At 47.5% G+C, this 27,424-nt stretch overlaps 1 protein-coding gene across 2 annotated transcripts; it reads right to left on the bottom strand.

Moving 5' to 3' along the window:
• Positions 1-7,575: 7,575 nt before the first annotated feature.
• med24 (mediator complex subunit 24) lies at positions 7,576-25,858 on the bottom strand. Of its 2 annotated transcripts, none has more exons than XM_088906306.1 (26): positions 25,747-25,858; positions 24,327-24,493; positions 23,646-23,728; positions 23,450-23,488; positions 23,092-23,165; positions 22,301-22,521; positions 21,945-22,056; positions 21,265-21,415; positions 20,563-20,676; positions 19,578-19,625; positions 19,270-19,352; positions 18,716-18,802; positions 18,385-18,496; positions 17,689-17,831; positions 17,160-17,197; positions 16,959-17,041; positions 15,873-16,051; positions 15,531-15,630; positions 15,118-15,302; positions 13,969-14,233; positions 13,052-13,233; positions 12,234-12,327; positions 11,798-11,897; positions 9,548-9,628; positions 8,919-9,067; positions 7,576-8,140 (listed from the first exon to the last, which is right to left on the bottom strand). In XM_088906306.1, exons 2-26 carry the CDS (start codon positions 24,454-24,456, stop codon positions 8,024-8,026), a joined length of 2,970 nt encoding a protein of 989 aa, XP_088762432.1. In that variant the 5' UTR covers positions 24,457-24,493; positions 25,747-25,858; the 3' UTR covers positions 7,576-8,023. The 2 variants fall into 2 exon arrangements, with proteins under 2 accessions (XP_088762432.1, XP_088762433.1); XM_088906307.1 differs by having other exon boundaries at positions 18,385-18,484.
• Positions 25,859-27,424: the final 1,566 nt, after the last annotated feature.

Genomic DNA, 27,424 nt, shown 5'->3' with positions numbered 1-27,424 from the left:
GTTGTACATTGGTTACAGTGCTGGGCACTGTGTGCCAGTAACAGGCTGTGCAGAACGGACATAGCCCTGTGCTCCCAGCATGTCTGCGTTTCTTTACCTTGGCTGTTCTTAAAGCTCTCCTGGAATTGCCAGCCCAGTGTAGGAGTCTCCAGGGCTGCCTGGATGGAGAGAGCATCTACCGGGCAGTGCCGGAGTTGATTAAGAGAACAGGCAAGGAGTGACTGCTGTAGCAAGCATATCTCAGCATTCAGAGAACAGAGAGCGCAGAATCTGTCATGTTGTACATGATGGTGCTCTAAAGAGTTCTGACAGACCCCAGCTGTCGCTCTGAGCTTGTGGTCTTTTTTTCGCCAGGAGGTGACATGCCATGAGCATTACTGATTGTAACTGTTGTTAAAAACAGAAGAAAGTTGTGAAAGAAATGAGCAACAGGATTCTGAAAATAAGCCGAACTGTTTGTTTTCAGTCACTGTGATGCTGATGAGGGTCCACTCTTTGTCATAAACAGAATCCTTCATGAGTTTACTGGATTAGACTCTGCAATTTTGATATATTTATGGCTTTTATATATTTATTAATAACATCAGTTATAGCTCCAACGATGTGGCCAAGTTATTCTGAAGTGTCAGAATAACCAGTTGTGATCATGGCAGTATACTCTGTAACACTTCTAATGTCCTTTTGTAGCAAGAAAAGGACACAAGAGACACTACCATTGATATCTCGTTTTCACAATTTTTATATAAAAAAAAATAATCTTGATACGTTATACAAAAATGGGAAAATGTTTTATACTGAAATATGCAGCTTTTTATATTGTGTAATGCAGGGTCGCTCGTTGAGAATGTTGAAATGTTAAGTATTATTTATATTGTTATTTAGTTGTTAAGTAAATGTGTTTATTCATGGCAAATTACAGACAGAACAGAAAAGTGCAATGATATTGCAATGGTACAATTTAAATACAAGTGCAAAGGTTAGTACAAACCCAACACTACACAACTAGAATACACATCAATCGCAGTCGCCAGTACATTGTCATTCTTTGTGTTTTTTACACCTGGAAAGGAAAGTGCTTTCTTTTCGGGACAATATGGAACAGAGGAATTGTTTTCCAAGAGTCAAAAATCCTGTCTTTTAAATGTATTTTTACTTGTAGTATTTTTAGTGCTTGTTTATTTATTTCTGATATTTATTCCTACTGGCAAAACACGCTATTTTTTATTTATTGTATTGTACAACCCCGTTTATTACTTGAAATTTTCTTGATTTATAGGGTGCTAAATAAATCTGTTTTTCAAAAAAATACGAGTGTGATGTTGTCATTACTGGACCTGTGTTTCTGAAAATGGAGCCACCAGGTTCCTCCTGCTGGATGGTGGGAAGACCTAGACCTGTCTGAGGGCTGCTCCAAACACCCAAGAAGGGACCACTGGAAAGAAAAAAAAAACATGATTCTGTTAAAAATGCTTCGTTGTTCTATACACAATCATCAAAGCTTGCCAAGTGTTTGTAAAACTGCACTCAGAATAGGCACAGAAATATACATTAGCTCACAAAAAGGCCTCAGAACAGAAGAGACCATTCAAACAATCTAGCCCTCCCGGTTTACTAGCAGCTAGCTGATCCAAGGATCTAATCCTGGTATCCTGGAATTAGAAATTTAATCTAATTTCTTAAAGGATGCAAGTATCTCAGCTTCAAAACATGCTTAGGTTCCTTGTTCCAGACACCCACAACCCTTTGTGTAAGGAAGTGCCTCTTGTAAATGTACAGATACAGTAGGTAGAGTCCATACCAGAGCTGAGGTGACTGATCAGGCTAGAGTCCACTCTTGAACCTCTAAACGTTTGGTCTTAACTTCTACCCATGTCCCTCGGTCTGCGTTTCACGGGTGTTCCTACAGACATACAGTGGCTGGACTTGGACAGTGCCTTTCTGGGCTTCAAACATTTTTTTTCAAGCAGCGCTTACAACCTCCTGCTTCACAAGCATCCTTTCTACCACATTGACAGAAATAAGACATTTTCACTGGGTTAAACTGCAGGGCAGGGTCAAACTAAGACACAGTACTGAAATAATAAAAATAGCAAAGGATCGACTATCACCCTCACTGTGGAAATGATTAAAAACCATTGGTTTCTTTGAGTGTCAGTACAGGACCTTCTGTTCTCGGTCTTGCCTCTCCCCCATTGAGGGATTCTCCCCAGAAGCTGTGTACCTGGTGATCACTGAGCCCCTCAGACCAGCCACAGGTCCACTGGATGACAGATGAGTCCCTCCAGCCCCCTACTCCTGCCCCTTCGGTTTGGCCAGGCCGGAGGAGCCCCGGTTCGTCAGCGTTTCCGTTCAGCGTGACACATTGCATGGTCGGGAGCAATAAATAATTAATAACAATGAAGTGAAAAATGACGCGCTTGTCCCAGGTGGGCGTGAATCATGTGCCGAGCCTGTGATGCCAGGGCAGGGGGAAGTTCTGGGAAACGCTTTCAGGATGAACGCACAGGGATGCCGCCCTTGCCTTTCTTAGAAAAAGGAAGCAAGGACTGGCGGCGCGGGCTGGCGAAACAAAGTGACTGATGTGCCAGTGAAGATGGTCGGTCTATTGTTAGCTCTGGGGTTTATTGTGCAATAGCCCCGGACTTGGGCCACGAGAGGCCCCCGGCCTCACAGCTGAGGGGGAGCGAGGGCAACACGGCGGAGCAGATGACTCCGGAATGACATCATCATCATCGGAATGGCATGCAAAGGGAAATACTGAGAAGCAAAAGAAAAAGGAACGGGACAACCGAGGTGAATTCCCCCTGCTTTCGAGGAAGACGCAGTGATTTGCCCGTTCCTCCTAAGCGATGCGCGATGATGTGCTACCAGGGGTGTATATGAGCAATCAGGACGGGCTGCCGTGGGTCAATGGGTTTTATCGTTTCAAAGCGGACCATGAAATCTTATAATCCAGGGGGAATAACATGCAGACTCCACACAGAAGGAGCCCCAGTTCAGGAATCGGAGCCAGGCCACACAGACTGACATCACAGCGCCAACCCCCCCAGGCTAACCTGCAGGTCCAAACGTTCATCATTGTTTGGAATAACAAACACAGATGTTTGTTATTCATGCTGTCATGCTTATGCTCTTGCCAATCTTTTAATATAAACAACATCACATATTTTGTGACACCATTCTCTGTAAGTAGATGGGGAAGAGTCTATTCTGTCTCTATGAATGCTCAACAATCATAAAAGGCACTGAGAAACCTTTTTCTTCTCGACATTTCTATTAGTTTTTGAATCCATATTTTGCCAGATAATTCAACTGAGAACAAATCCTTGTTCATAAGGAGGATTAAGACACATCAGGGTACTATCTGCTGGGGCAGTGAGATACCTTTGTTCAAGGGTGCAACAGCACAGACCATACCATTCAACTGTTGCTTCCTTTCATTTGGCAGAAGACCAATAATAAAAGATCTGACTCAGCATGCCTATCTGTGATGCAGCACAGGCCGCTGTGTTAATCACTGTAATCTCTCCATGAATGATGCTGGTGTTGAGCTGGCTGCCGAGATGTCTCCAAGCTCTCGGGCTTGAGGCCAGGAACTGAACAGAACTGTATGCTGTTATCCAAATAAATGTTGCACTCCCTATTGTGTTGTTAACTTCCTGCATTAGTAACAAAATATATCATTTCATGTTTAAGAAACACGCACTGGGACAACCGGCTGTACATTCTATGCCATTTCTGTTTCAAAGGCTTGAAAACAAACCAAATGATTCAAATGGCCTCTCCATCCCCTGTTAATCGAGAGATGTGGAAGTTAGTGAATCAAAAGACTTGAGCCAGCAAAACATATCAAATTTCATCCCATATAAACGTTAGAAAGGTTACAGATGAGAGTGGGTTTTACAAACCTTAATTGCAACTGTGAAACTGACAGGTTTGAAGACTTACTTGCATGTGTGGGACCCTCCAGGGCACTTATCAGCTGTAACAGAAAACAGGCCCATGCAGCTCACGGAGAGCGGTCAGAGCAGGGGTCACGTCAGGGCACTTCAGCAGGAAATGCATCCTGAGCAGGCCTTCATGCCAACCATGTGACTCACTGTGATGTCATCATGCCCCGTTTGGCGTCACTGCTCCCTTTCTCCCTACCTTGGGCAACGTCAAGCAAAAAGCCCAGGATTCCAAAATCTGCAACAGATGTTTGTAAATGGTTAGATGGAGGAGGGTGGGAAAGTGCCCTTTCTTGTGCAGTAATATTGACGGAGGGGGACCGGGCTGACAGACTTGTCCTTGCATGTCTCGAGCACTGGCTCTGAGATCTGTGCTTCAGACACTCTGCGCTTCTCAAAATAACTTTGTGCCGATTCCAGAATTGACATGGCTTACTCACAATAAATACTACACCCTCCAAAAACCACAATACTTAAAACTGCGTTAAAACCCAAGAAGATTTTTAGATGTCATGCAATTGTTACCAGGCTTAAATTTCCTAAATCTGGGCCTTGCAGGCCACAGTTTTCATTACAGCTCAGCCTTTTCTTTATCCAGTTTTTATTCTCAACATTTCCCACGAAGAGCAAATCCCATTTCCTCATTTCTATGCTCCATGTGTTTTAAGGACACAACACAGGGCAATAACAGTAAAAACAGACTAAAAAACAGTTAAAAAAATTAATAGACAAGAAGAGCTTATTTCCATGCTGAAAATGAGCAAGAAAATGTGACGTTTTGGCTGTAGAGCTTCTTCAGGTGCGACGAGAGAGAAGATAATGGTTATAGTAGGGTAAGGTACAGGGCAAGCACTGCTCTCCTTTCCAGATGAACCCTTACCTATTCATACTATTTTGATAACCTCATCAAACTTGTTAAGTGCTTAACTGGACAAGACGAAGGCTTTCCTGGATCTTAGGAAAACATATTGAAAAAGACATTCAATACCTGCTGCACAGGATCTCTTGAGGACTGGAGTTGGGCTCCCATGAGCTAAAGAGATGCCAGTAAATAACCCCAAATTAAAGAAATGTAAATGAGGAAGAGGGAGGAAGACAATGACAGTCCCTCAGCTGATCTCAATGGGATTCAACAGAGACCAGATCGGACCGAACCTTTCCGTTTACTGCTGGAGGTCAAAGGTTATCCGTTATCTGAGCGATCAACATTCCCAAAACAGAGATGGAGTCACAACCCCTGGGGCAAAAGAACGCATTTTTAAGCAAAAAAAACGAGAATCAAAGACTACTTGAAACCTGTGATCGTGTTTGTCTGAGTCCACAACTACTATATCCAGAGATATGTTTTAAAAGATTCAAGCGAGGGCTCGTTTCAAAATTTTAAATTTAGATTTTTCTGGGACGTCAGTTGACCATAAAGGTTTCACATAATCCAATAGTTCCACTTCAGTCTTACATTGTCCAATGGCTGGGAGAGGTTCTGTAACTGAAGTAGAGAGGTATCTGATGAAGTCTAACTGCAGTTGAGTAGAATTTATTAATGAATTTATACTGTATGTGGCCTCAATTGCCGATGGAGAGAGGCCTTTGTTGAAACGCAGAGATCAAATATTGACAGATATCCATGATCAGGGCCTTTTTCCTGGAGGCTTCAAGAAATAAAAAAAAAATCTCAAAACTCTTTAATACTGTTTTATATGACAGATTTCTAGAATTTTCTTCTTCGTTAAAACAGGAAATTAACAATATTTCAGTCTCGGAAAACCTGTTCAATCAGTTTATGAGAATCATTTCACATAGTGTGTTAGAAAGTTATCAGATTTGCAGGTACTTAAATGTCCTTGAACAAAATTACCAATTTAATTTAAGAGTGGTGTAGTCTTACACGTGGAAAATGAGTTTTCAGATACAAAAGGCTCCAGCTCGGAAAGCCAGCTGCTTTCAGAACAGCCACGGGCAGAACGGGATTAAATCTGAGTAGGGAAACAATTTAAGGGATTTTCATGAATTTAGAAGATTGTACGTTACCTTTATGACACAAAGTTAAATATATTTAAGGACTGAAATAAGGAGAGTTAAAAAATGTAGCGAACTATCAGCAGTATAAGCAGCTCAGACTGGAAGAAACACTTCAGGGCTACTACACTGTGAAAAAGGTGTTTTTTTTGTGAAGCATCCTGTTGAAAGACATTCATCATATTTCTTAGTTTAACCCACGGGTGTCTGTGCCTGCAGGCCCTACATTCTCATCTGGTTTTAGTGTTGCCTGAGATCCTGAGTACATCACTTGTCTTCTTATTACATTAGTCGTGGAACTGATAAACTTCAAGTTAGCTACTGAGATGATTTAGTGAAGTGAATGTCTTAGGCCATCAACTGGAAAAGACCTTAAGAAACATCTTATAGCTCTCTTACACATTCCCTCCATTTTCAAACTGCTTTATCCAAAACAGGGTCGCGCCAGGGCCAGAGTCTATCCCGGCAAGCAACGGGAACATGGCAGGGTAAATGAGAAAATAATAATTAGGTTAACTGTTTGAGTGCTCTGCAACAAAAACCAGACACCACCAGGGCCTCCAGGCACTGGGTTTAAATAGGCTTACATGCCGGGAGGGACCTGACTGGAAAAGGACCCAACTTCCAAAGTTCTTTCTCCCGATGGGACAGCTGAGCACCTCCGGCTTGTAAGCGTGGGGGGGGAGGGGGGGTCCATAGCGTTGTCTGCATTCTGGATCTGGAGCGATGGTCGACAGCAAACCTTGCTTTAAATGGAAATCAGCATGAACTGCACCTTCATGAAACTACTAGCGAGTCAAAACATGAGTCGCCTACACTGACATTACACCCTGGGTTCAGAATGTTTTAATCTGGATTTCTGTGGCCATTGTACACCATCTGCATCTCCATTCTGCTGAAAAAGTACTTTTGCTCAGAACTCTGATTCAGCTACTGGCTAAAACGTGCAACGATATATATATATATTTTTACATCTATATCTCATTATCCTCATATAAACAGCAACTTAAATGGGAATCAACATCTGTAAACTCATCCTGAGGAACAGCTGGTCTAGGACAACCCCATCCCAGTAGGGTTTACAGGCCACCTCTGAAATCATCCATATCCAAAGGCTTGAGACAATTTTATCACAATCAATGACAAGTGCTTTGGAAATTATTACCTTCTCTAAATTCCCTTAATTCAAGAACACGCTTAATGAATTACTTAGACTAATTGCTTAATAATTTATGGGTGCTCCCAGTTCTTAGAAAGTGGTAATTTAACATTTACACATACAGTACGGTATTGCAAAATCATTCTTTTTTTAAAACTCAAGTGTGTAACAAAAACCTGGGAGGCACGCTGGGCTCTCGTCACAATTGCTGTTCCAAACCAACACCGCTGTGCTTCACCTGTTTAACGATACGAGGGGTCTGGAAGAATCTGGTGACCCCTGTGGCTGGAGTTGCCTCATCTATGACACGCATGTGGTTTCCTTCTGGAGACTCTGAACCTCGGAAAACACATCTCTTCCTGTGCATCACTTCCGGGATGAGACAACACTCTGCTCCTTACAACACAAGACTAGAACTAAGACAACCTCTTTGTAAGAAAGCGTGCATAAAGGTACTTTTTTTTTATTCGTTATGCTTTAACTTTAACACAAAGGTCAAATGTTCAGCTTGCACTGATTTTCATTATAAACAGTAAAAAAAAAACAAAACAACGCAAATCCGTTTTTGTGGTTCCGAGGCTATTACATTGTGTAGCTTAAGTGAACAAATAGAGCTCAGTCCATTTTCATTTTCAGGGCACAGGCTGTTGGTCTCCCCATGGCACGGCAGCCAGGGCCCCTCGCGCTCAAAGATGAAACATCAAATAACTGGATTCCTTTGGAACCAAGCCCAGCCTAAACTGGAGTACACAGTGTGCCCATGGAGTGTGTCCAGCTCCCTGCTGCCACATGTGTTGTCCACGGGGATGCTTAAATAGACTTTGGCATGTGGATGTTTCCGTGGTAGTGCTGCAACAGAACAGTGCCACAGCGCCCCCTGCAGGGCTACGCAGAGTGTCTATAGGGCTGCAATAGCCTTGGCGGCTACTCTCCTCCCTAGTGGCAGGCTCAGGTCTGTGATGGCCAGTACCACCTTGGGTTTTGCCAGGGCGGTCAGTTTCACCAGCTCGGACACCTGCACAGGTAAGCAGATGAGAGAGACGTCAGCCAGGGTCCACTTAAAGAGGGCGATACAGGGTTGGGGCACGTGTGGACGAGTGAGAGAGGGAAAGAGACCAGGCAGGCACAGGGTTAATGAGAGAACAGAGAGGGGGGGGGAACCACTAACAGCTGGATTGCCACCCTTTAATTCAAGAAAGATCGTTACTTCCAGGCCTTGGGACTCACCTACCTACCTGTTGGGAAAGCAGAGCTCTCGGTTCACCGATAAACCCCTTAACTGAACGAATAAATTTAACTACAACCTTTTATCGATGTTTTCACTTACTTGAAAGCTGCAGATTGTCATCTGCTTCTAAAAAGTACAACATCTAAAAGTCGCCAAAACATTTAAGCTGCAATCAATTAACGAGGTTATAATAAGGATATTATAAGATCAATTAAGGGTTTCAATAATGTAACAGAGCTCAGCTGGAACAAAAAGGTCTAGGAGTCTTTAAGACTAGAATTGGGAGCTACCGAACTAGATCATCTTCACCACCAGTTGAAATTATTAACATCTTAAGTGAAAAATGTAAAAGAAAAACACCTATACCTATGTGTTTTTTTGTATATTTACATAACATGTCTCCTGTATTTCGGGAGATGAACACACAAGGCACATTTACTATCGCAAGAACGATTCACAGAGACTTCGCTTCCACCTTGCAGGGAAATCGCTATCCTGCACCCCGAGTTCCTAACTCTGTCTCTGCGGCGCATCTGCCAGGGTGCACCAACAAGGAGCGCCTCACCATGGTGAAGGGCATGAACTGCAGGATGCTTCCGCGGCTGCCCTGCTCCAGGCACTCCACGCACTCCTCCATGAAGCTCTGCACGAACTGCGTGTGCGGCCCCGCGGTCTTCGAACTCAGGATAGACGACACCAGCAGAAACAGGTTCGCTGGAGAGAGGGAGAGAGGGAGAGATGAGACAGATGGGGGAGGTGGCGCTGCCCCAGCTTCGCATGGTGCATATTGCTCTCGTGTAACTCGGCAATATGGCTAAATTGCAGCTGCACTTATCAAACAGGTCACATCAGAGCCGCTCCCTCCAGACAGATTAGAACTGGGGCGCACAGCTCCTGCCCTGACAGAGACGCACAGACCAGGGCCAGTGATGGGAAGAGAGGAAGACGGGGGCGGACAGGAGGACAGGAGGACAGGAGGACAGGAGGACGGAGCAGGGGAAGAGCGAAGGTGCAGATGAGAAAGGGAAGGGTGGGCTCAGCCCCTAACACTGACCTCCGAGACACTTAGGTGGTAGAGAGAGAGACGAGACAGATGTGAACAGAGGAACACAGGCCTGAGGGAAACGGAAACGCATGCACGGCTACGCTCGCCGCACATGCCCAGACTGTCAGGATGGGTCAGTCAGATCGTACCCAGCACGCGGTTGAGGGGGTCTCTCATGTTGACAGTGTGTAGCTGGGAGGCCGACAGCGAGCTGCTCATGGACCGGTCCCCTGTGGAAAGACAGAGGCTGAAGGTCAGTGACTCGCACAGCAAGCAGCTTTCCCTAAGAGGAGGGGGGGTCAGGACAGAGAGAGGGGAAACGGAAGGCTTGCGTTTGAAGTTTAAAATGGGGGGGGGCGGAGGGCTCAGTGAAAGGGAAGAAGACGCAAAAGGAAAGAGAAAGACTTTGAGAAATCGGAGGGGGAGACATAGATCAAAGAAAGTCAAAGGAACACTTATCTAGCGTTGGAGTAATCCCGGGCTTTTTCCCCCACTCACTGTACTTTTTTTTCCAGGCTGATGCAACTCATGAACAAAGGCTCACATCAAAGGGAACTTTCCCATTTTTCGTGGGAGAAGCTGAAAGAGCCTTGATTTCCCAAGAGTGTAACTGTGTAATTGTTTAATTAGGAGCCCGAGCTTCCCGTGCTTACCAAGAGGAAGTGTTGCGAAAGGCAATTTTAGTAAAAAGAAAAGAAAGTGCCTGAGCACTTCCCAGCTCTAATCAGGGCCATTCGACCCGGATCTTCTAAGCAAACCCATTTCGATTTCTGCCTTTCTGACTAGATCAAGTGAGCAGATCTCACTTGGCTCAGTCTAGCTCCCTCTGCTAGCTGTCTATACACGTGTATATATGTACAGGGGTCTATACATCTCCCTCTGCTAGCTGTCCATTTCTAAAGAAAAAAAATGTCAGGTTATAAAAGACAAATCTGGAAGACTATTAGTGGCAAAGAGAAATAAAAATGCCTTTAAACAAGATAATACGCCATTTAAACGCCATACTTTGTAAAGAATATTGCCTAATACATATGATTTTGCAATATATATGCAACACAATTCTTCCATGCAAAGTAGCATTGTCATTAACAGAATAATAAAATCACACTTCTCTGTGCAAATAAATTAGTCTGAAGATCATGTGTAATTACTTTTGTATATATGCAGAAGACCGGACTACCTCCCCACCCCTCACTAACACCACACTTGCATGGGTTTTCTCTGGGCGCCCTGGCTTCCAAACACCTGCCAGTGTCATACTAATCGAGGATAGGTTTGCGATTCTAAGCAGAACCCCTTCCCCCATGAGGAAGAGCAGCCTTTGTGCTCCATGAAACGGTGGATTAGCTAATGGATAGGTTTGTGGCAAGCATTCAGAACAAACAGCCCGAGTCTGCTTTCTGTCTCCCCCTCTCTAAACAACAGGCAGGCACAGTGCCTGGCACCTCTCGCCTTGCTTTGTCATGGTGCTGGCCAGGCCAGTGCAGGATTATGCCGCTAGACTTGCTCTGCTGCCGTGGGGCAATCTAAATCACAAACTGGACAATGTTTTCCACTACTCTGACTGTCTGCTGCCCATTGCACCGCACCTCGGTAGTCAAGTCAAGATCAGGGATGAAGTTAAGAATTTTCTACAGCAGGCAAGTGTTTCGTAGTGGCATTTTCCTGGATTGTAAAATGTGGAGGACCGTCACAATCAGACCATCCACCACATTTAAAATGCATAAACCACTTATGTTTGGTGAACACACTGAAAAATATTAGTTGCTTGAGAAGCTGTATCGAAAATCATACGATGAGGAGCTGTGTCCATTACATACACTGACTGCCCACATGAATCCTGCCCTGTCAGTGTGCCATGTGCTAGCCATAAGAAAAAATAATTTGCAAAAAAAATGTTTAACCCATCTGCCTTACTTAGTTTTGATCTTACCCAGGAATTTCTTGAAAAAGGCCAGGATCGTGATGTTCAAGAACATGACTGAATAGCTTGTAACAGACTCCTACATCTCTTTGTGTAAAGACACGCCTCCCACTTTCCATTTCCCATTAGTTTCCATTTACATCACACTGTGAGGTATCACTAAACTCGTGAGACACAGTTTGAGTTTGAGTTATAAACAGGTATGCACAGAATTTATCATCAAATCATGTCACAGTGAAATTGTTCACTGCATTAGTAGTAGTTTACTTAGAAATAACGCACACAACTTTACCACTACCAGTAAGATTTTGCTGTTTTCAAACTGGTCCAAAGCAGATCAGTGATGTACATTTCCAGAAATGTCTTATACTGACATCTTAAAAGAATCCCTATTATCATGAATAAAGTTCAAATGAACAATTATTCAAACGATCAAGTTCCTAAGAAGATGATGATAATGATGAATGCGGTGTACCTGGGCTGGAAAGAATGACTGGGTCGTCCTCATTGGAACTCAGCAGACGCATCAGCTTGGAGGGCTGCGTGTCATCCAATGGAAACAGACTGTTGTAATCCTGCAGCCAATGAGAGATCACCAATGTTCATTTCAGAAACGCCACCACGTAAAACACAACAGGCGCATCATGGGATATTACGACTGTGCTTACTAGTATCCTTTTTAGCAAGGATTACAATGAATGAGGAAGAACTGAACCTTTCTATTTAAAACCGTCATCTACAATAAATCAAAACAAAAACCAGCATTTTGGGGGAAGTGGCAAGTTTCATTTTTTTTTTACCACTAGATCTGTGACCAAATCCGTCTTTCTTTCTTCAGGCTCTGTGTTGACGACCTGACGATGTCGTTTCGCGCCGCCGGGCTGGTGAGCGCGGGCGCGGGCGCCACTCACCTCAATGTCCTCCCGCTGTCTCTTGCGCTGCCGCGCGGAGGCCTGGCCTTTGTGGTGGGACGAGTAGGAGCTGAGCGCACACCAGACCGACAGCCTGCAGACAGAACGTGTCAGAGCGCGGACCCCACAACCTGCTCCCGTCCCACGATACGCAGGGGAAAAAAAAGAAACATTGTGTGCACTCTCCGTTTCTCCCAATCCAGTGTCACAGGGTGGCTGGAGCCTATCCCATCAAGCAATGGGCACAAGGCAGGACGCACCCTGGACGGGAAGCCAGCCCATCGCAGGATTTTGTGCACTAATTTTATTAATTGATGTAAGCCTTAAGTTGGAGGCTCCTGTACAACGGCAATCCCAGACCATAATGAAGGTAAGGAAAAGGGGAGATCATTTGACTCGTCCATGCTAGCAGCTTATTAGTCAGACTATCTCACCTCAGCCGTAGTAAAAACGTGCTTCCTAGGGCTAAATACATCCGTCCATTTTCACTCTGCTTTTCCTGGTGAGGGTCGCGCTCGGGCTAAATACAATCCCTTTTAACTCCTAATTCTGACTCCCAGTTCTTGTTTCATTGCTAACCCTGAAGTACAGAGTTTAATGAACTCTCTGCAACTTTCAGGATGGGTTTAGTTCTGTGGTCGCCCCGTTTTTTTTTGTTTCACAAAGTCTCTTTGACCGTCTTGGCCGGCTCTCCCCCCGATTAGGCGACCTTTCCCAAAGCGCTGATCTAGGGTGGACGCGTGTCTTTCCTGCGCCCTGCCCCTAGGCAGGCCTTGTGTTTTGCGACAGCAGCGGTGAGGGTCGTCACGGTGCCTTACTTGGCCAGGGCCTTGCCCGGGGGGTCTGCCAGGCTGTGCCAGCGCGCCGAGTCCGTGAGCAGGCTGGGCAGGATTTGCCCCAGGAGGGTGAGAGTGATCTGCTGCATGTCCAGGCAGAAGATACTGTATAGAAGCTCCACCGCACGCATCACCCACTCCTGACGGGTCCCCCTCAGCAGCTCCTGGGGACACGAGTACGTGCACATTGCAGAAACACACAACACACAACAATACAACACACAACACAGACATTAATAAACATCTGTTAAAGGCCCAGGTTGTTGAGACAGACACTGGAACTCTATATCAGGAACAAGAGCACACAACCACTTCATAAAAGTTTTTATAGTGGTTTTTATGTAACTCACTGCTACCTTATCACCTTTTGGTTGCAGAGCCTGCTCACAGCTGAAGAAGGCTCCACAGCCGAACTGCTGAGTCTCTCCATCTCTCCATTCTGTTTTTAAGCATGCAGTGAACCTTTCCTTTGTTGCCAAGTATTGTCCACCTGGGAAATATTTTGCTGTCCATTTTATTTGAGCTGTACTGCTCAAAACATACAACCAGACCGGTGACTGCACTTCGCAAAAATGTTTCTTGGCAATGAGTACATTGTTCGCATCAACAGAGGTATGCATTTCTTCAACACCTGACATTTTCTGTAATGTATTTTTGTTACAAGCTTTAACAATTAATTGAATGAAAGAGTTTGCTATGGACTATTACACACTTGGTCTGGCTTTGAGACTGAAATCCAGGCTGAGACCAGACTGAAAATGGCGCTGGCAGTTCATAAAGTTTAGGAATAAGTGTCCTACACCTGAAGCATAAGCTAAAGGTTGTAGGAGAGGAGGTCACAGTGAAGTGCATTGACACAGTCTCTCTACCTGCACCATGTGATCCCGGCACTGACTGACCTTGACCAAGTTGTTGGTGAACCAGAAGACCCCCCCCATGTGCAAGAGGCTCTCGAAGAGGTGCAGGGCCTGGCTGTCCACCCAGCCTCGCTGCAGCACCTCCGAGAACTGGTGGCTCAGAGCGGCGCGGATGGGCTCGCGGGGGGCCAGCAGGTTCCGATAAGGGACAGGCTCCAGGCCCTCCATGGGCGGCCGCAGCACCACGCCGGTCTGCTGGAAGACGTCCGCGCACATGTGCTCCAGGATGGAGCTCATGATCACCACCCTGAGGGGAGAGGGAAAGACAAGACACCTCACGAGACAGAAAGGGAGAGAAAAAAAAAAAAGAGAGAGACAGGAGCGGGGGCGGGGGGGGGGCTAAATGCCCTGACACTGGAAACGGAGACAGAGAAAGATAGGGAGGGAGGCAGAGGTGGCGGTAAAGCGGACAAATAGCAAATCCCAGGCCTGGTCCTGGAGGAACTCTGTCTCCTGGGCCTCATTCCAGCTGGTCCTTACATTGCCACTCCTAAATGCCTGACTTAAATGATCTGCTTGCTCGTTTAGACTTTTATTTAAAGTGTTTCTTCAGTCAGTTGTGACTTCAGAGGTACTGTTCCAAATGCTCCAGCACACAAACCACTTCTCAACTTGCTTGCCATTACCTCTGAATTCATGACCATTGCTATTCTGCCTAGGTTGGAAACCAGATAAGATAAGATCACTTTATTGACCACATACAATTTCTTGTATTAGGAATTTGTCTTGTCACAAACCCCAACTTATTCTCCATGAGACACACAGACAGGGAGAGAAGCTGGGGGTCAGAGCGCAGGGTCGGCCATTTATACGGCGCCCCTGGAGCAGTTGGGGTTAAGGGCCTTGCTCAGGGGCCCAACATAGTAGGATTCCTCTGCCGGCCACTGGATTCAAACCGGCAACCTTCCAGCCACAGGTGCAGATCCTGAGCCACAGAGCCACCGCACCACCCGCGAGTGGCCTGAGAGGTGGCCTAAAAGACCACACAGAAAAGAGGGATGGGGAAGGAATATTGACAGTGGCAGAGAAAGCAGTATTTTTAAAACCATGGCACAGGGAAAGGAGGCGGAGAGCTGTGTGTGTGTGGGGCGAGGGACAGAAGATGATTTTAAGAGCAACGACGTCCCCTACCGCTCATTGTAGAACTGCAGGGTGTTCTCTGCAGAGTGTCCGTAGAGAGGCGTCATCAGCTGCCGGATCATGGTCTGGGGCTTCTCCCTCTCGTCCAGGCCCAGCATTCTCACGTGGGCCACCAGCCAGGCCACAGCACAGATCGCCATGCTGCACACCTTCCCCTTGATGTTGTCGGTGATCTTCTGCTCCAGGGACAGGGGGGGTGGAAGACAGTTGGATCAACGGACAAGCACACACTCGCACCCACGCTGATGATCACACTGTGCGACGGGTGGAGGAGATGGCTATCAGCAGACAGCTAAGCCAAGATCCTCAGATCATCGCGACAGGGGGGGGTACATGCCAGCTTGCCATTCTCTCACAGGACCACAGAGTCGGGGGCTGTGGGACGCACGCACACACGAGCGGACCTGTACGGACTCCACAGTCAGCACGCCATTCTCCCAGGCGTTCAGCACCTCCAGGATGGCCGCGGGCGTGCTGAGGCAGATTTCGTGCCACTTCATCTGACTGGCAGACACAGGAAGAACGAAAGAAAGGAAGAAACTGCAGTCAGACACATCGGGCCAGTATGAAGTCAGTCTAGGGTAAGGGGTAGATTGAGGGGTGGGGATAGGAGTGGAGCTTGTGTTACACATGTGACTCTGCCTGTTGGACCAACTGTGCGGGAGGGCTCTGCTCCCCCCCCCGCGAGCGGGGAAGCCGCTCTGGAGCGATTACTCTTGCCTGCCGGCAGAGGGGCATGCACTCACACAAGCTTCATCTCCGAAGAGTTGTTGAGGAGGGCCACCAGGTTCTCCACTTTCCCCGGCTCGGGCCGGAAGCAGGGGTGGTCGGGGTTCAGGATCTTCCCGTCCTCCGGCATGCAGGTCTGCAGCCAGGTCTCGAAGAAGGGCGTCTCCCCCGAGGGGCTGGGGTCCGATAGGATCACCTGGGGTGGGAGAGGGGAGGATGAGGAGCAGGGAGAGCAAGAGAGTAAAAAGGTGTGTAGACGGTTCAGCTGGCATTCGCTAAAGAGCAGACCCCCCAAGACAAAATGCAGCAAGAGGACTCATATACAGAGTGAAAAACTTGACAAACAGTGCCAGCTAGTGTCCAACAGAGGCACTGCCTGCGGCACAGCAAGAAATAGTGGGGAAGAACAGACAACCTTTCTTCCCTAAAATAAATAATCTAATCACCAAATTCCCACACCTGCCAGAATCAGAAGAGCTTCCAATCCTGCTGGGGGAGGAAACTCCCAGTGTGTGATCTCCTGTCACGGCAGGATGTCACATGTCCAGTAACATGTTTTTACTGTGAGCGTTAACTGTATCCGCTTCGACAACACTGTAACTTATCAGTCGTGCCAAAAAACTCCTTTAATTGTGGATTAGTGGGAAACCTCTCCAGCCAGAGGAGTCCGAAACTGGGAGATTCTGCTATCAAGGGAAGTAGAGAGCATGAAGATTTAACTGCAGATTGAGAGAAAGGGACATACACTGGTACAGAGTGACACCTAGTGGCGTCTTGTGCAAATGGTAAAAGCAAATAACCATTGAGAACGCCTTTTACTCTAATAGTGATAGTGCATTCAGGGTGGACTGCAAAAGAGCTGCAGGAACAGATGCAGTGCAGATGCACTGAAGAATGGGCAACCGCAACACATACCCCCCATTTCTATTAATGAGACGATCAGTTCAGTCATGCTCGTTTCTGCCAGTTCAATATTCGAGGGCAGAGCCACACAGGGAACCCTGTTAAAATCCCTTTCTGTATTAGTAACTCCTAATAGATCTGCACCACAGGGCAGGGCATCGCAGTGCAGTTCACCCGCTGTGCCACCAAAGAGTGCTGACCTCCGAGCCATAGGTCTGGACCACATGGCACAGCATGAGGAAGGAAATGTCGAACAGCAGGGCACGCACGGAGGCTGGCTTCGCTGGGGAGAAAAACACAGAGGGGGAGGAGGGCGTCATTAAAAACAGCCTCAAGCTACAAGCCACCAGTTTCCTTCACACACTCTGAGGCATCGCCATCACAGCCAGCGCGACACTTACATCCTTCCCCGCTGATGTGCTTGGGAAACTCATTCAGCCTAGAGGACAAAGAAAAAAAGCCGTGTTAGAGACCATCATCGAAAACATTCTAACTCTCCATTCAGGCTCTGAGGTTCCCCCCTGTTTGTCCCATTTCGACTGCAGCCTCCACTCCTTCCCCACCTGCCCGTTTCCCTTCTCAGAGACGGCGTCTCCCGTCCTATGCAGGGATGCTCAGGCAGTGGTTGTCCCTGCACCATGATGCGATAATAAGATGCAATGATCTGACTGGCGTCATTTTGCACCTGAGTATTTCAGTATTTCAGGGTTTTCTGTAGATGGGCTGATCGGTTGGGTGTTGTGCTGTATTGCTTCGTCTCTCGCTCCATCACGCCTCCTTATTGCTGTGCTGTGATGTCATTTTCTGTGGTACTAGAAGGTACTGTGTTTGCTTGTGCTGTATTTTGCTACATCATGCTGGAGTGTACAGTGTTTCACAGAGCTGTGCCCTGCTGTACTGTGTTTTGCGGTGTATGGCACAGGCTCTCACTTGATGAACTTCCTGGCGAATGACTTGAGTTTCCCTGTTGCGGCTGCAGCAGCCAAGAGCAGATCCAGACTCTTCCCAGAGAGCATGTGACCCAGCACTCCCAGCAGCCCTTCCGGGGACTTGGAGTGATCAGCATCTACTGTCTGCATAAGGACAGGAAGAAAGAGGGAGGCAAGGAGGTTGGGGTGGAGGTCGGAGAGAGAGTTATGAGACAGGAGTGGGTAACAGACGCTGTCAGCAGCATCTTTCAGTTCCTCATGCAACCACATCCTTTCAAAAGTAGCCAGAAAGGCTTACAGACCAATGTAAAACCAGGGTAGCTTGTGAAATAAGCATAAAGCACATGAAGACCAAGTGAAAAATGAGCAAAAATAGCAGCCTGTTCCACCAGATGGGTTCAGGTTGTGGTGGTCCGTTAGGCAGGCTGAGCAGTGGAGTGCCTGCAGACATTTTAATACACGATCCAAAACAATATCTTCAATTTACAAAGCCTTCCCAAAGGAGAACCACTTGCCTTTTGTCAATATATTGATAAAACAGTAGCAGAATCCAATTCAGGTAATGACACTGCTAGCAAACTGTTCACACGACCCAGTTTGTAAGTGAAGTATTAAACAGCCCATCTTCTGAAGTACGGCCCTGTCTGCTGGGCTGCAGGGGAGAGGACAAGCATGCAGGCATCCCAGCCAGCGGTACCTTGAGGATGTTGGTAACGGTGGGCTCCGCGCGCAGGATGAGCCCAGGATTGGGCTGGATGTTGGCGTTTTCGGCCGTCTTTAAGCGCGGGGCGTGCTCCCTGTCCACAGCCCTGAAGAAAAATTCAGCGTGGAGAAGGACAGGGGGACCGGAGGGGGAGAGAGAGAGCAGAACGCAGAGAGGGAGACCAGGAAAGGAAAGCAAAGCGAGGGAGGGAGGCAGAAAGGAAAATAAAAGAGAGGAAGAGGAAGAATGAAAGGGGTCAGCTCCTCGCTCGGGGCCCGCGCTCTCCGTGGATGACGCGCGCAGGGAGCTGACCGATGCTACGTACCGCTTGGTGCTGAGGTTCGAAGTGTTGGCCTCGGACAGCAGGCCCAGCTTCCTGCACTCCTGCAGCAGCAGCTCGATACAGTCACAGCTGCAAGACAGGAGACGCGTCACCGCCAGCGGAGCACGCAGCTCCAGCCCCCTGCCCGGGCAGCTGCAGGACTTGTGCAGACTAGGAGACGGTTCAATTAGGAGGGGGCGGTACGGTGGCTCTGTGGATCGGGATCTGCGCCTGTGGCTGAAAGGGTGCCTAATTTGGAGGTATCTGTAGATTTTTCCCCCCCGATTATGACCGTTTCTTATGTCAGAATCTCCCTAAAAGGTACGGCACCCTGACGCAGGTTTCCCAGGTTTGTTCACTCAGTGAAATAATAAAAACCCAAGATGGGTTTGCTCATATTAAAAATCTATGCTTAGAATAAATAAAATGCACATTAAAAAATGAAATGATGAACACAACCCTGAGCACAGTTCAACCTATTACACCAGGGCACCTTAAAAACCCTTGTGAACAGCTGGGAGAAAACGCCCCCCCACCCCCCTCCCTGGGGCACCTACTTGCACCTCTGGTCCGCCTTGTCCAGCAGTGGGGTGAGCTTCAGCAGGTACTCAAAGGCAACGTTCACATCCTCCATGAAGTCCTGGCAGACAGAACAGACAGGTGCTTTCAAACACAGACAGCTGGAAGAGGACTTCTGGGACAGGCGCACACTGCAGCACTGGGCAATCAGAAGCAGGCTTTGTTAAGTACTATCAGGCATGAGCGACAGGAACAGGAAGGACCTCCCTGCAAACAGACACACGGTAGACTGGAGCCCGGAGGCCCCGGCAGACATGCAGAATAAGAGCGACAGACGGATGAATACCTTCTCTCCCTGCGGATACTTCTTCAGCCGGAGGAGTACCTGGGGGATCTGTGGAACAGTAACAGCAGTTTGGTAAAACCACATGTGAATGTAGGTCTGCAGGCAGAGGGCACACACGGACAGACTACAGAGTCATGTTACTGAAGTTCATTCCCAGGCTTCCTTCAAGAAAAGACTGAGCGAGATCCTCAGATCAATAACCTATTTGGCCGCAATGCTTCCCCTCATGTACACATGCCTCTTATGTTCTTATTATTTCTACTGGCCTCAGTGAGGAAGCTTTGGTTTGGTTCACACAAATTTCAGCTATGAGGTGTCAGTAACAAAACGTGCAATTAAGAAATGAGACAATGCAACTTACAGGAGTCTCAATATTTAAATTACAGTGCCCAACATTCTTTAACATGAAATAACAGGCAGGTGCTAGTGCTGGTCTTTATCAGCACTAAGCGCAAGTCGCCTGCAAGCATTCACACGACTCAGACATACTATACATTACCATCCATCCATTTTCTACCCACTTTCACTAATTCAGGGTTGCAGGTGAGCCAGAGCCCATCCAGGCAAGCAATGGGCAGAGGCTGGGGTACACCCTGGACAGGATGTCAGTCCATCATAGGGCAGACACTCAGACACACCACACCTCACACCAACTCTCCCAGCAGCCAACTACCCTACCAGCATGTCTTTGGACAGTGGGAGGAAACCCATGGGAAGAACATACACACTCCACCCCAGGAACTGAACCCAGGGCCTCGGTGCTGTGAGACATCAATGCTAACCACCATGCCACCATGTTGCCATAATATGTTTTACCATGGTAGTCATGCAAAGCATAAAATAGAAACTAAAATGCAGGTTGACAAAAACCAATCAATCCTTAAAGGTTTGCAACAGACCCTGCGCTGCTTAAAGGGCAACTGCAGAGCTCTGCGGGAGCGCTGGCAGAAAGGGGGTCGTGCACCACCCCCGTCCCGTCGCCCACCTTGAGGAAGGTGAAGGCGGTCCACTTCAGCTCCTCGGTGCCCTCCGGCGACTCGATCAGCCCGGTGAAGCAGGCCTTCCAGATCTCCAGCACGAACAGTGGCGAGGGAATCCGCTGGGGGGAGGGCAGCACACACACACACAGGGTTAATCCCGGCAAGCCCCTCGCCGTTGCTACCCTAACCTCACGCCTGCTTCCACAGGGACTTACACTGCAAGAACCGTCAGTGCAAAAAACCACACACACATATATATATAAACTTCGTGTGGGACATCTCCTGGTCACCCACGTAAAAGGCACAGGAATATTCCCAGGCTTGCACCCACGAGGAGTTCAGCTCAAAAAGCAAAGGCACGAGACTTACAGTTTTCAAAAAAAGAAAAGCTTGTCCTCACAGAGCACTAACTCATTCAGAGGATGCTCGGCGAACGCTGGGCGCCCAAGCGCTTTTACAGTCGGACCACAGCGATGCCAATGGAGCCCTCATCTGCTTCGCACACACTTGCCTGCCCCTATGCCGCTGTCGAGACCTAGAGTCTGACTCCAGTCTGCCTGGCGGTGCTCTCCTCTTCGCAGTGGGGAGCCAGTGCCTCCACACGTCACCCTTAGGGAGTCTGAATCTTACAGCACAACCCGTACAGACGCCCGCCGAGGCAGGGGGAGCGCCTACGGGAGGGGGTGGGGCCGGCACCCCCTGCTCACCTGCATCCTCTTGATCATCATGAGCTGCTCCACCAGGGGCTGCGTCTCCCCGGTCAGGTTCATGGTGCCCTCCAGCATGACCAGGGTGTGCACCGAGGGGAAGGAGGTGCGCTGGGGGGGCTCAGCCTGCACCGCCAGCATGAGGGGGATACTGGGGGAGAGGGGCGGAGACCAGCAGGAGCCAGGGAAGGGGCCGGGAAAGAAAAGAGGAGAAAAGATGGACAGAAGGAAGAGGGGTCAGGACTCATACAACTGTCACGAGCTTCACACCCCGCATACACAACTGTCACGAGCTTACAGACAGAATAAGGTCAGAACCCACTGAGCTTGAGGTATGAGATGCCCCCTTACGTTATATATAACACCACCCTCTTGAAGTATGAAGAACCGCTGTACATGATGAGACGTCCCCTTGAGGTATGGGGAACCCGTCTTATGTAACACCTCCCCATTTTACAGGTTATGAGGTAAGGTTCCCCTTGAAGGCTTGTAACATTGAAGAAATGCTGCATGGCGAGAAAGCATGGCACAGATCAAAGGCTACAGCAGCCTGCATTAATAAGGCTTAATTGAGTAGGCCAGTCTTGATCCGATCTGTGTGGACATGATTTCTTCCACAGGTTACCGGGTGCACTTATCTCAAGAGACAATGTCACACTACAACCCCGCCCTGCGCTCACCTCTTCACCAATGACAGGCACTCCTCCAGCTTGCTCCTCAGCACCTGATTGGTCAAACTGTTGAGGTTCTCTGTCACTCGGATCACTGCCTGCTCCACATTGGTCCAGGAGGCTGTCAATCACAACCAGGGGAAGGCGGGACAAGACCGCAGTCTCAGTTTGCTTCTACACCGGCTATGTGCATGTTTTTGGAATGTCAGATTCCTGCGCTAATGACAGAAACTGCACTGCTAATGGACAAAAGGATGCTGCATTTGTGATGAGAGCTTGTGGCGATTGTGGTGTGCAAATGGTTTGTCACAGCATATCTAAAAAAAACCAATCCTCTAACCCCCACCCCTGACCGGGGCACTGACCCTGCTCCTCCAGCCGGGCGATGTGGATCAGGGCCCGGTTCTTGGTGCCCCGCAGGAGCCCCTCCAGCCGGTCCACGCAGGCCCGCAGGCTGGCCTCCCCCGCCTGCTCCCCCTGCTCGCGCAGCCGCTCGCTGTACCAGGCGCAGCCCTGCAGCAGCCACACCAGCGCGGCCAGCAGGGAGCGGCACAGCCCGATGCACTCCTCCGCCTTGCCGTGGCAGCTGGAGGCAGCGGGGGGGGGGGGGGGGAAGAGAGAAGGAGCGTAAGACAAGAGGTGCACAGACGAGATGCTCAGTTAGTGGGGCAGAGCCACGTTTTCCATAACACCAGCGATGATCCGTCAGGCTGTGCCTGCCTCGGCCCATAATCAGGACTGGGTAAGGGTCCCTTGGGGAGCCCTACAGTTTAGCCTGACTTCACCTCTTGGGAGGTCCATCCCTTGGCTCCTGGACACCAGTGCCCCCCACATCCTGGTAGGACTGGTAGCAAGGAAGAGATTTGCCCACGGACAGGTAGTGCGACAGGGAGCCCAATCGCCTTTCACCAAGGGATCAAAACCCTGGGGGACAGCGAAGCCTCACTTGCACAGCTTTTGGGAACCGGACGGAAACCGGAGAACCAGGAAACCAGCAAGGACCACGCAAGCTCCACACACACAGGCAATAAAGGCCGGGACTGATCTACACATCCGCAACATGGCTGGGTAGCTTGATCCACCCTGCGAAGAATATGACCTCCGCTGACCTGTCATCACTATGTTATCTGCCATGCGGAGTAATTCCTCAGCCTACCTGAGCTGGTGGGAGAACATGTCCATTATCTCCAGCAGGGACTTGACGCAGAGCTCCCGGGAGAAATCGTCAAACTGGGGACCAATCAGAACAAACAGGGTGGAGAGGGTCAGTCACGTGCCCAGCTTTAGATTTCCACACACAGATTGAGAACAGAAGCAGAGGACACCTCTCTTATTAAACATCACCGGGATCTACATCTGGAGAATGCATTCCTTTTGAACTTCTTTGGGAATTAATTAAAAAGAACACCATGGAATATCTATTATCCAAGTACAGTAGAAATGTGATCTATATTAACTAATGCACACCGCAGATGTTTTGCTTTGGCAATTAAAAAAAACAAACATATACCCACCTTACTAACAGCTGTCAAAATGCTGGAATAGGAAACCATCTAGGGGAGAAATAAGATGACGAGAGTTAATTTTACTGTCAATATCAATGTCAATGTCAATATCGCCTCACCACTCTGACCCACAGATCAAAGCATGTCTCAAACCAAAAATCCCTCCATTAAACCTCCATGCCGCCCTGTACCCCTGGCACTGTACCTGTGAACTGATGGCGTACTTCAGGTAGGACAGGATGAGAGGGTTGGGCGACAGTCCAATCATGGCCTGTTCCAGAAGAGCTTCTGCACACAGGGGACAACAAATACCCAGTATGACCCATCAGAATGCCCAAAGAAGGACCGACTAGACTGTGTCCAGACCTGAAACTCCATTCAACAAAGCGACTATACTACACATACTGCATGTTCCTCAAGAGGCACAATGTAATAGAAAAAGTTAGTCATAGGTGCAGTGTTTCTTGTCCAAGCTGCAAGAATTAACAAAAGATATCACCGTTGTTTGTTTACTATTACCACCCACAATTAAGTGGATCCATCACCCACCAGATCGTCCTGGCTTGGAGCTGGGCAGAGAAAAAGCGTGCAGACACCCAGCAGCTGTAACTTTCACCATCCCTCATCAACAAGCAAGCATAGAGCCATCTGCTGTATCACCCTGCAGCCCACTGAAGCTCAGCAGGTGGGAGCCTGGCCAGTACCTGGATGGGAGACCTCCTGGGAAAAAAACTAAGGTTGCTGCTGGAAGAGGTGTGAGTGGGACTGGTAGGGAGCGCTCACCCCGCGCGGTATGTGTGGGACCTAATGCCCTAATGAGACGTAAAGGACATCATGACATTGTCTGCCAGTCAGCGACGGGAACACACACAGAGGCACGACTGACCAGCCAGGTTGAGGTAGTCCCAGGTAGCTCCCTTGGGGAAGTTCTTCTTGATGTTGATGGCCCACTGAAAGTCACTCCAGCGCTCCTTCCAGGCCTGCAGGATGGCCTGCTTGAGATTCACCACCTTCATCTCGTGCGCTCCGCCACCCCGTCACACCGACACGCCGCTGGGGAGAGCACACATACCTGGGTAAGGCTATTTCTGGCTGTGCCAACTCCAAGCCAGCAACTTGTGCTTTGAAATATTTCATTCTTACACCACAATTTGTGCAAATTCCCATTCTAGGCATGGAGAGCTTCACCCTTCTCCCATCACTATTGCCTTATTAAATATTAAACTGCTCAAATGTAGAGCTGTCAGCAAATAAACAAGGTCTATGTTAAAGAACACTATACGTTAATTTCTAAAATAGCCTTCAAGGCCTTAACGGATCACAGGTCTTTACAATTACAATCTTACGTCCAGGTGTCCAACAGTTAATTAACCACCTGCAAAGTTTAGCACAGCCATGGCATGAAGGAGCGATGAACAGCGAACTGCAGGCCTCACAAGACAAATACCGTGTAAACAACGCAGGGTTTAACTGGAAACAACTGCGTTGCTTCGAAAGTCACAGATATTCAGTATTAACCGTCAACCACAAACCAGTTACAACGTGTGAACAATGACGCTGCACATATCACATATCGAAAAAATAAAGATAACAAGAATTCAAAACGCAAGTAGCGGCGCTTAAACTTCAGAAGAGTCTCGAGTAGTTCACGTCCCCTTTCATGAAAAGCCAGATCCGGGAACACTGCAGACTTCGGTAACAAAATCCCCCCACAAGTGGAGTGGCACTTGACAACACACAAGCCTGAAAACGCGAGAGTACATCTTTTATTACTGTGAAAATGTATTGCCAGCGAAAATGTTTCAATTACTGCAGCGTAAAACTCTGCCCCAGAAAGCTCAGTGGCAGTTTCGCCTCAGCCTCTCACAGTTTATTCACTGTAAGATACCTCAAGGTGGGGATAGAGTAGAGTTTCAAGAACCCAAAGGGGATTTATCACACACTTTATAAATAACCCGAGGCTTTCCAATTCTCCATTTCTCCGACGGCTCCATGTAAACACGAAAATAAATTAGAAGTGCGGTATAGGGCGGTTACGCAAAACCTTGAAGCGTTCAAAAAATACTACACTGCTCAAATGTAGAGGTGTCGGCAAATAAACAATTTTAAGAGCACTATACAAGTTCCCCACAACAAGAGTAAGAATGTGAAAAAGTGTTCACGGGCGGCTCACCTCCTGTCCCGAAACGGTAAAGTCAAATGTGTGAAATTCTCAACAAAAGCATCGCGTTCAAAGTGCTAACGGTAAAGCTTTTTGAAAACTATACAGAATATTTTAATTATCACCTAAATGATACAATACTTACATTTTAATATTTAACGCATAAAAGCGAACCAGCATAACAAAACCAATTCAAGCCCTCTTCTTACGGGCCTGACTGTCCGGATTCATGTGTCAGAACCGCATTAAAGGATCATGGCTTCCTACGCTCTGCAGGCGACGGGATATTTATTTTTTACGTATTTCCTTCCAGCTGAACCTGCAGGCAGGGAGATGTGAAGCGCAGACAGTTGAACATTAGGACAATAAAAGTCTTGTATTTAATATTTTATTGATTTATATATGTACAACGGAAGTAATTATTCGGGATGGGAACCTTCAAAGCTTATATGATCGCAATTTTGCTTAAAACTCCCTTAAAAACCTAAAAAATAACAATGCAACCCTCCCTCCCACAATTTATGTAAAAATATGAAACTATTGCGTTCTGATTTGTAAGTACCCTGGCACCGTGTTGTGTTTTTCGTTCACTTGTATTTTGATCTCTTTTGGAAACCTTTTCACCTTTACATGCATTATTTGATGCTCAATAAAAGCTTAAAAAAAATATATATATACGGATAGGGGAATTGGAAGAAAACCACCTGTGATAAGGAGCAAGTTTTTTAATACGGTTGTGTTACATAAACCAAGACCATGTCGCGCCTCTGATGTCATTCTTCTAAAAAAAAAAAGGTACAAAGCTCTCACTGTGATTGGTTGCTCGACCGGCCACTATGCAATCGCCTAATAGGTTAAAACGCAAACCGGCTGTAACGGATTGTGGGAGTTGTAGTGCTTGTCAACCTGATCATATTTGAGGTATAGAAGGCAAAGGTTTACTTATGCTGAAAGGAAAAGAAAAGAGACACAACGTTTCGACTGTTGGAGTGATGGATGTGTGCTGATGTTCTACTTGTATTTTGATAGCTGTGAGATGAAACTTAGGAACATAATTACAAGACTGGGGGGGGGGGGGGGGGGAGGCACGAAGAGTTTTTCTAGGCAGCCCTACCGCGACGACACCTACTGGTGAAGCTATTTCTCACCTCTCTGCCTGATCGGCGCAGTCGGGCTGCTGGTGCAGAATGACAGTCCTGCAGTCCATCTCCTAGAGCAGCAGTTCCCATCCCAGTCCTGGTGACCCCCAGACCTGCTGGTCGGTGTTCCAGTTACACAATCAAATCCTTCATTGACCTAATAATAATCAGACTCATCTGAAGCGTTTGCTCCCGGCTCTTAAACATGCTGGAGCGTTAACCAGTGTATGTTGTAAGTGAAACGAAATTGTGACTGAAAACAAGAAGCAAATATTGCAGTGAAAAACTGGAATGAAAACCAGCAGTGTGGGTTTAGACAGTCCTCCAGCATGTGAAGTGCTTCTGTATGATGTCAACTCAAGGAATTAGAATTCAATTACAGGGTTTAATCAGGATATTGTTTGGTTTATCTACCCTAAAATCAAATACAAGACATCCACTGACTTTCATATTGACCTCACACAGCACTATACTGCAGTGAACTGTTCTTTAGCATGCAGGATTAAAAAATAATGCTGAAAAGAATATGATGAACGGAATACTTATAACAAATGCTTCAACAGACTGTGAGACCAATCAGCTGCTTAAGGCATAAGAACAACCCACCGCTACACAAGCTTGTCCAAAACCACAAGACCTCTTGATACAAATATGTTTCTATTGTCACGTCAGTGTAGCTCTCAG

Source organism: Atractosteus spatula, chromosome 26, assembly GCF_055471065.1.
Source record: "Atractosteus spatula isolate fAtrSpa1 chromosome 26, fAtrSpa1.hap1, whole genome shotgun sequence".
NCBI classification, from domain to species: domain Eukaryota; kingdom Metazoa; phylum Chordata; class Actinopteri; order Semionotiformes; family Lepisosteidae; genus Atractosteus; species Atractosteus spatula.
Note: the sequence above shows the minus strand (reverse complement) of the source record. Positions and strands in the feature narration are given on the sequence as shown.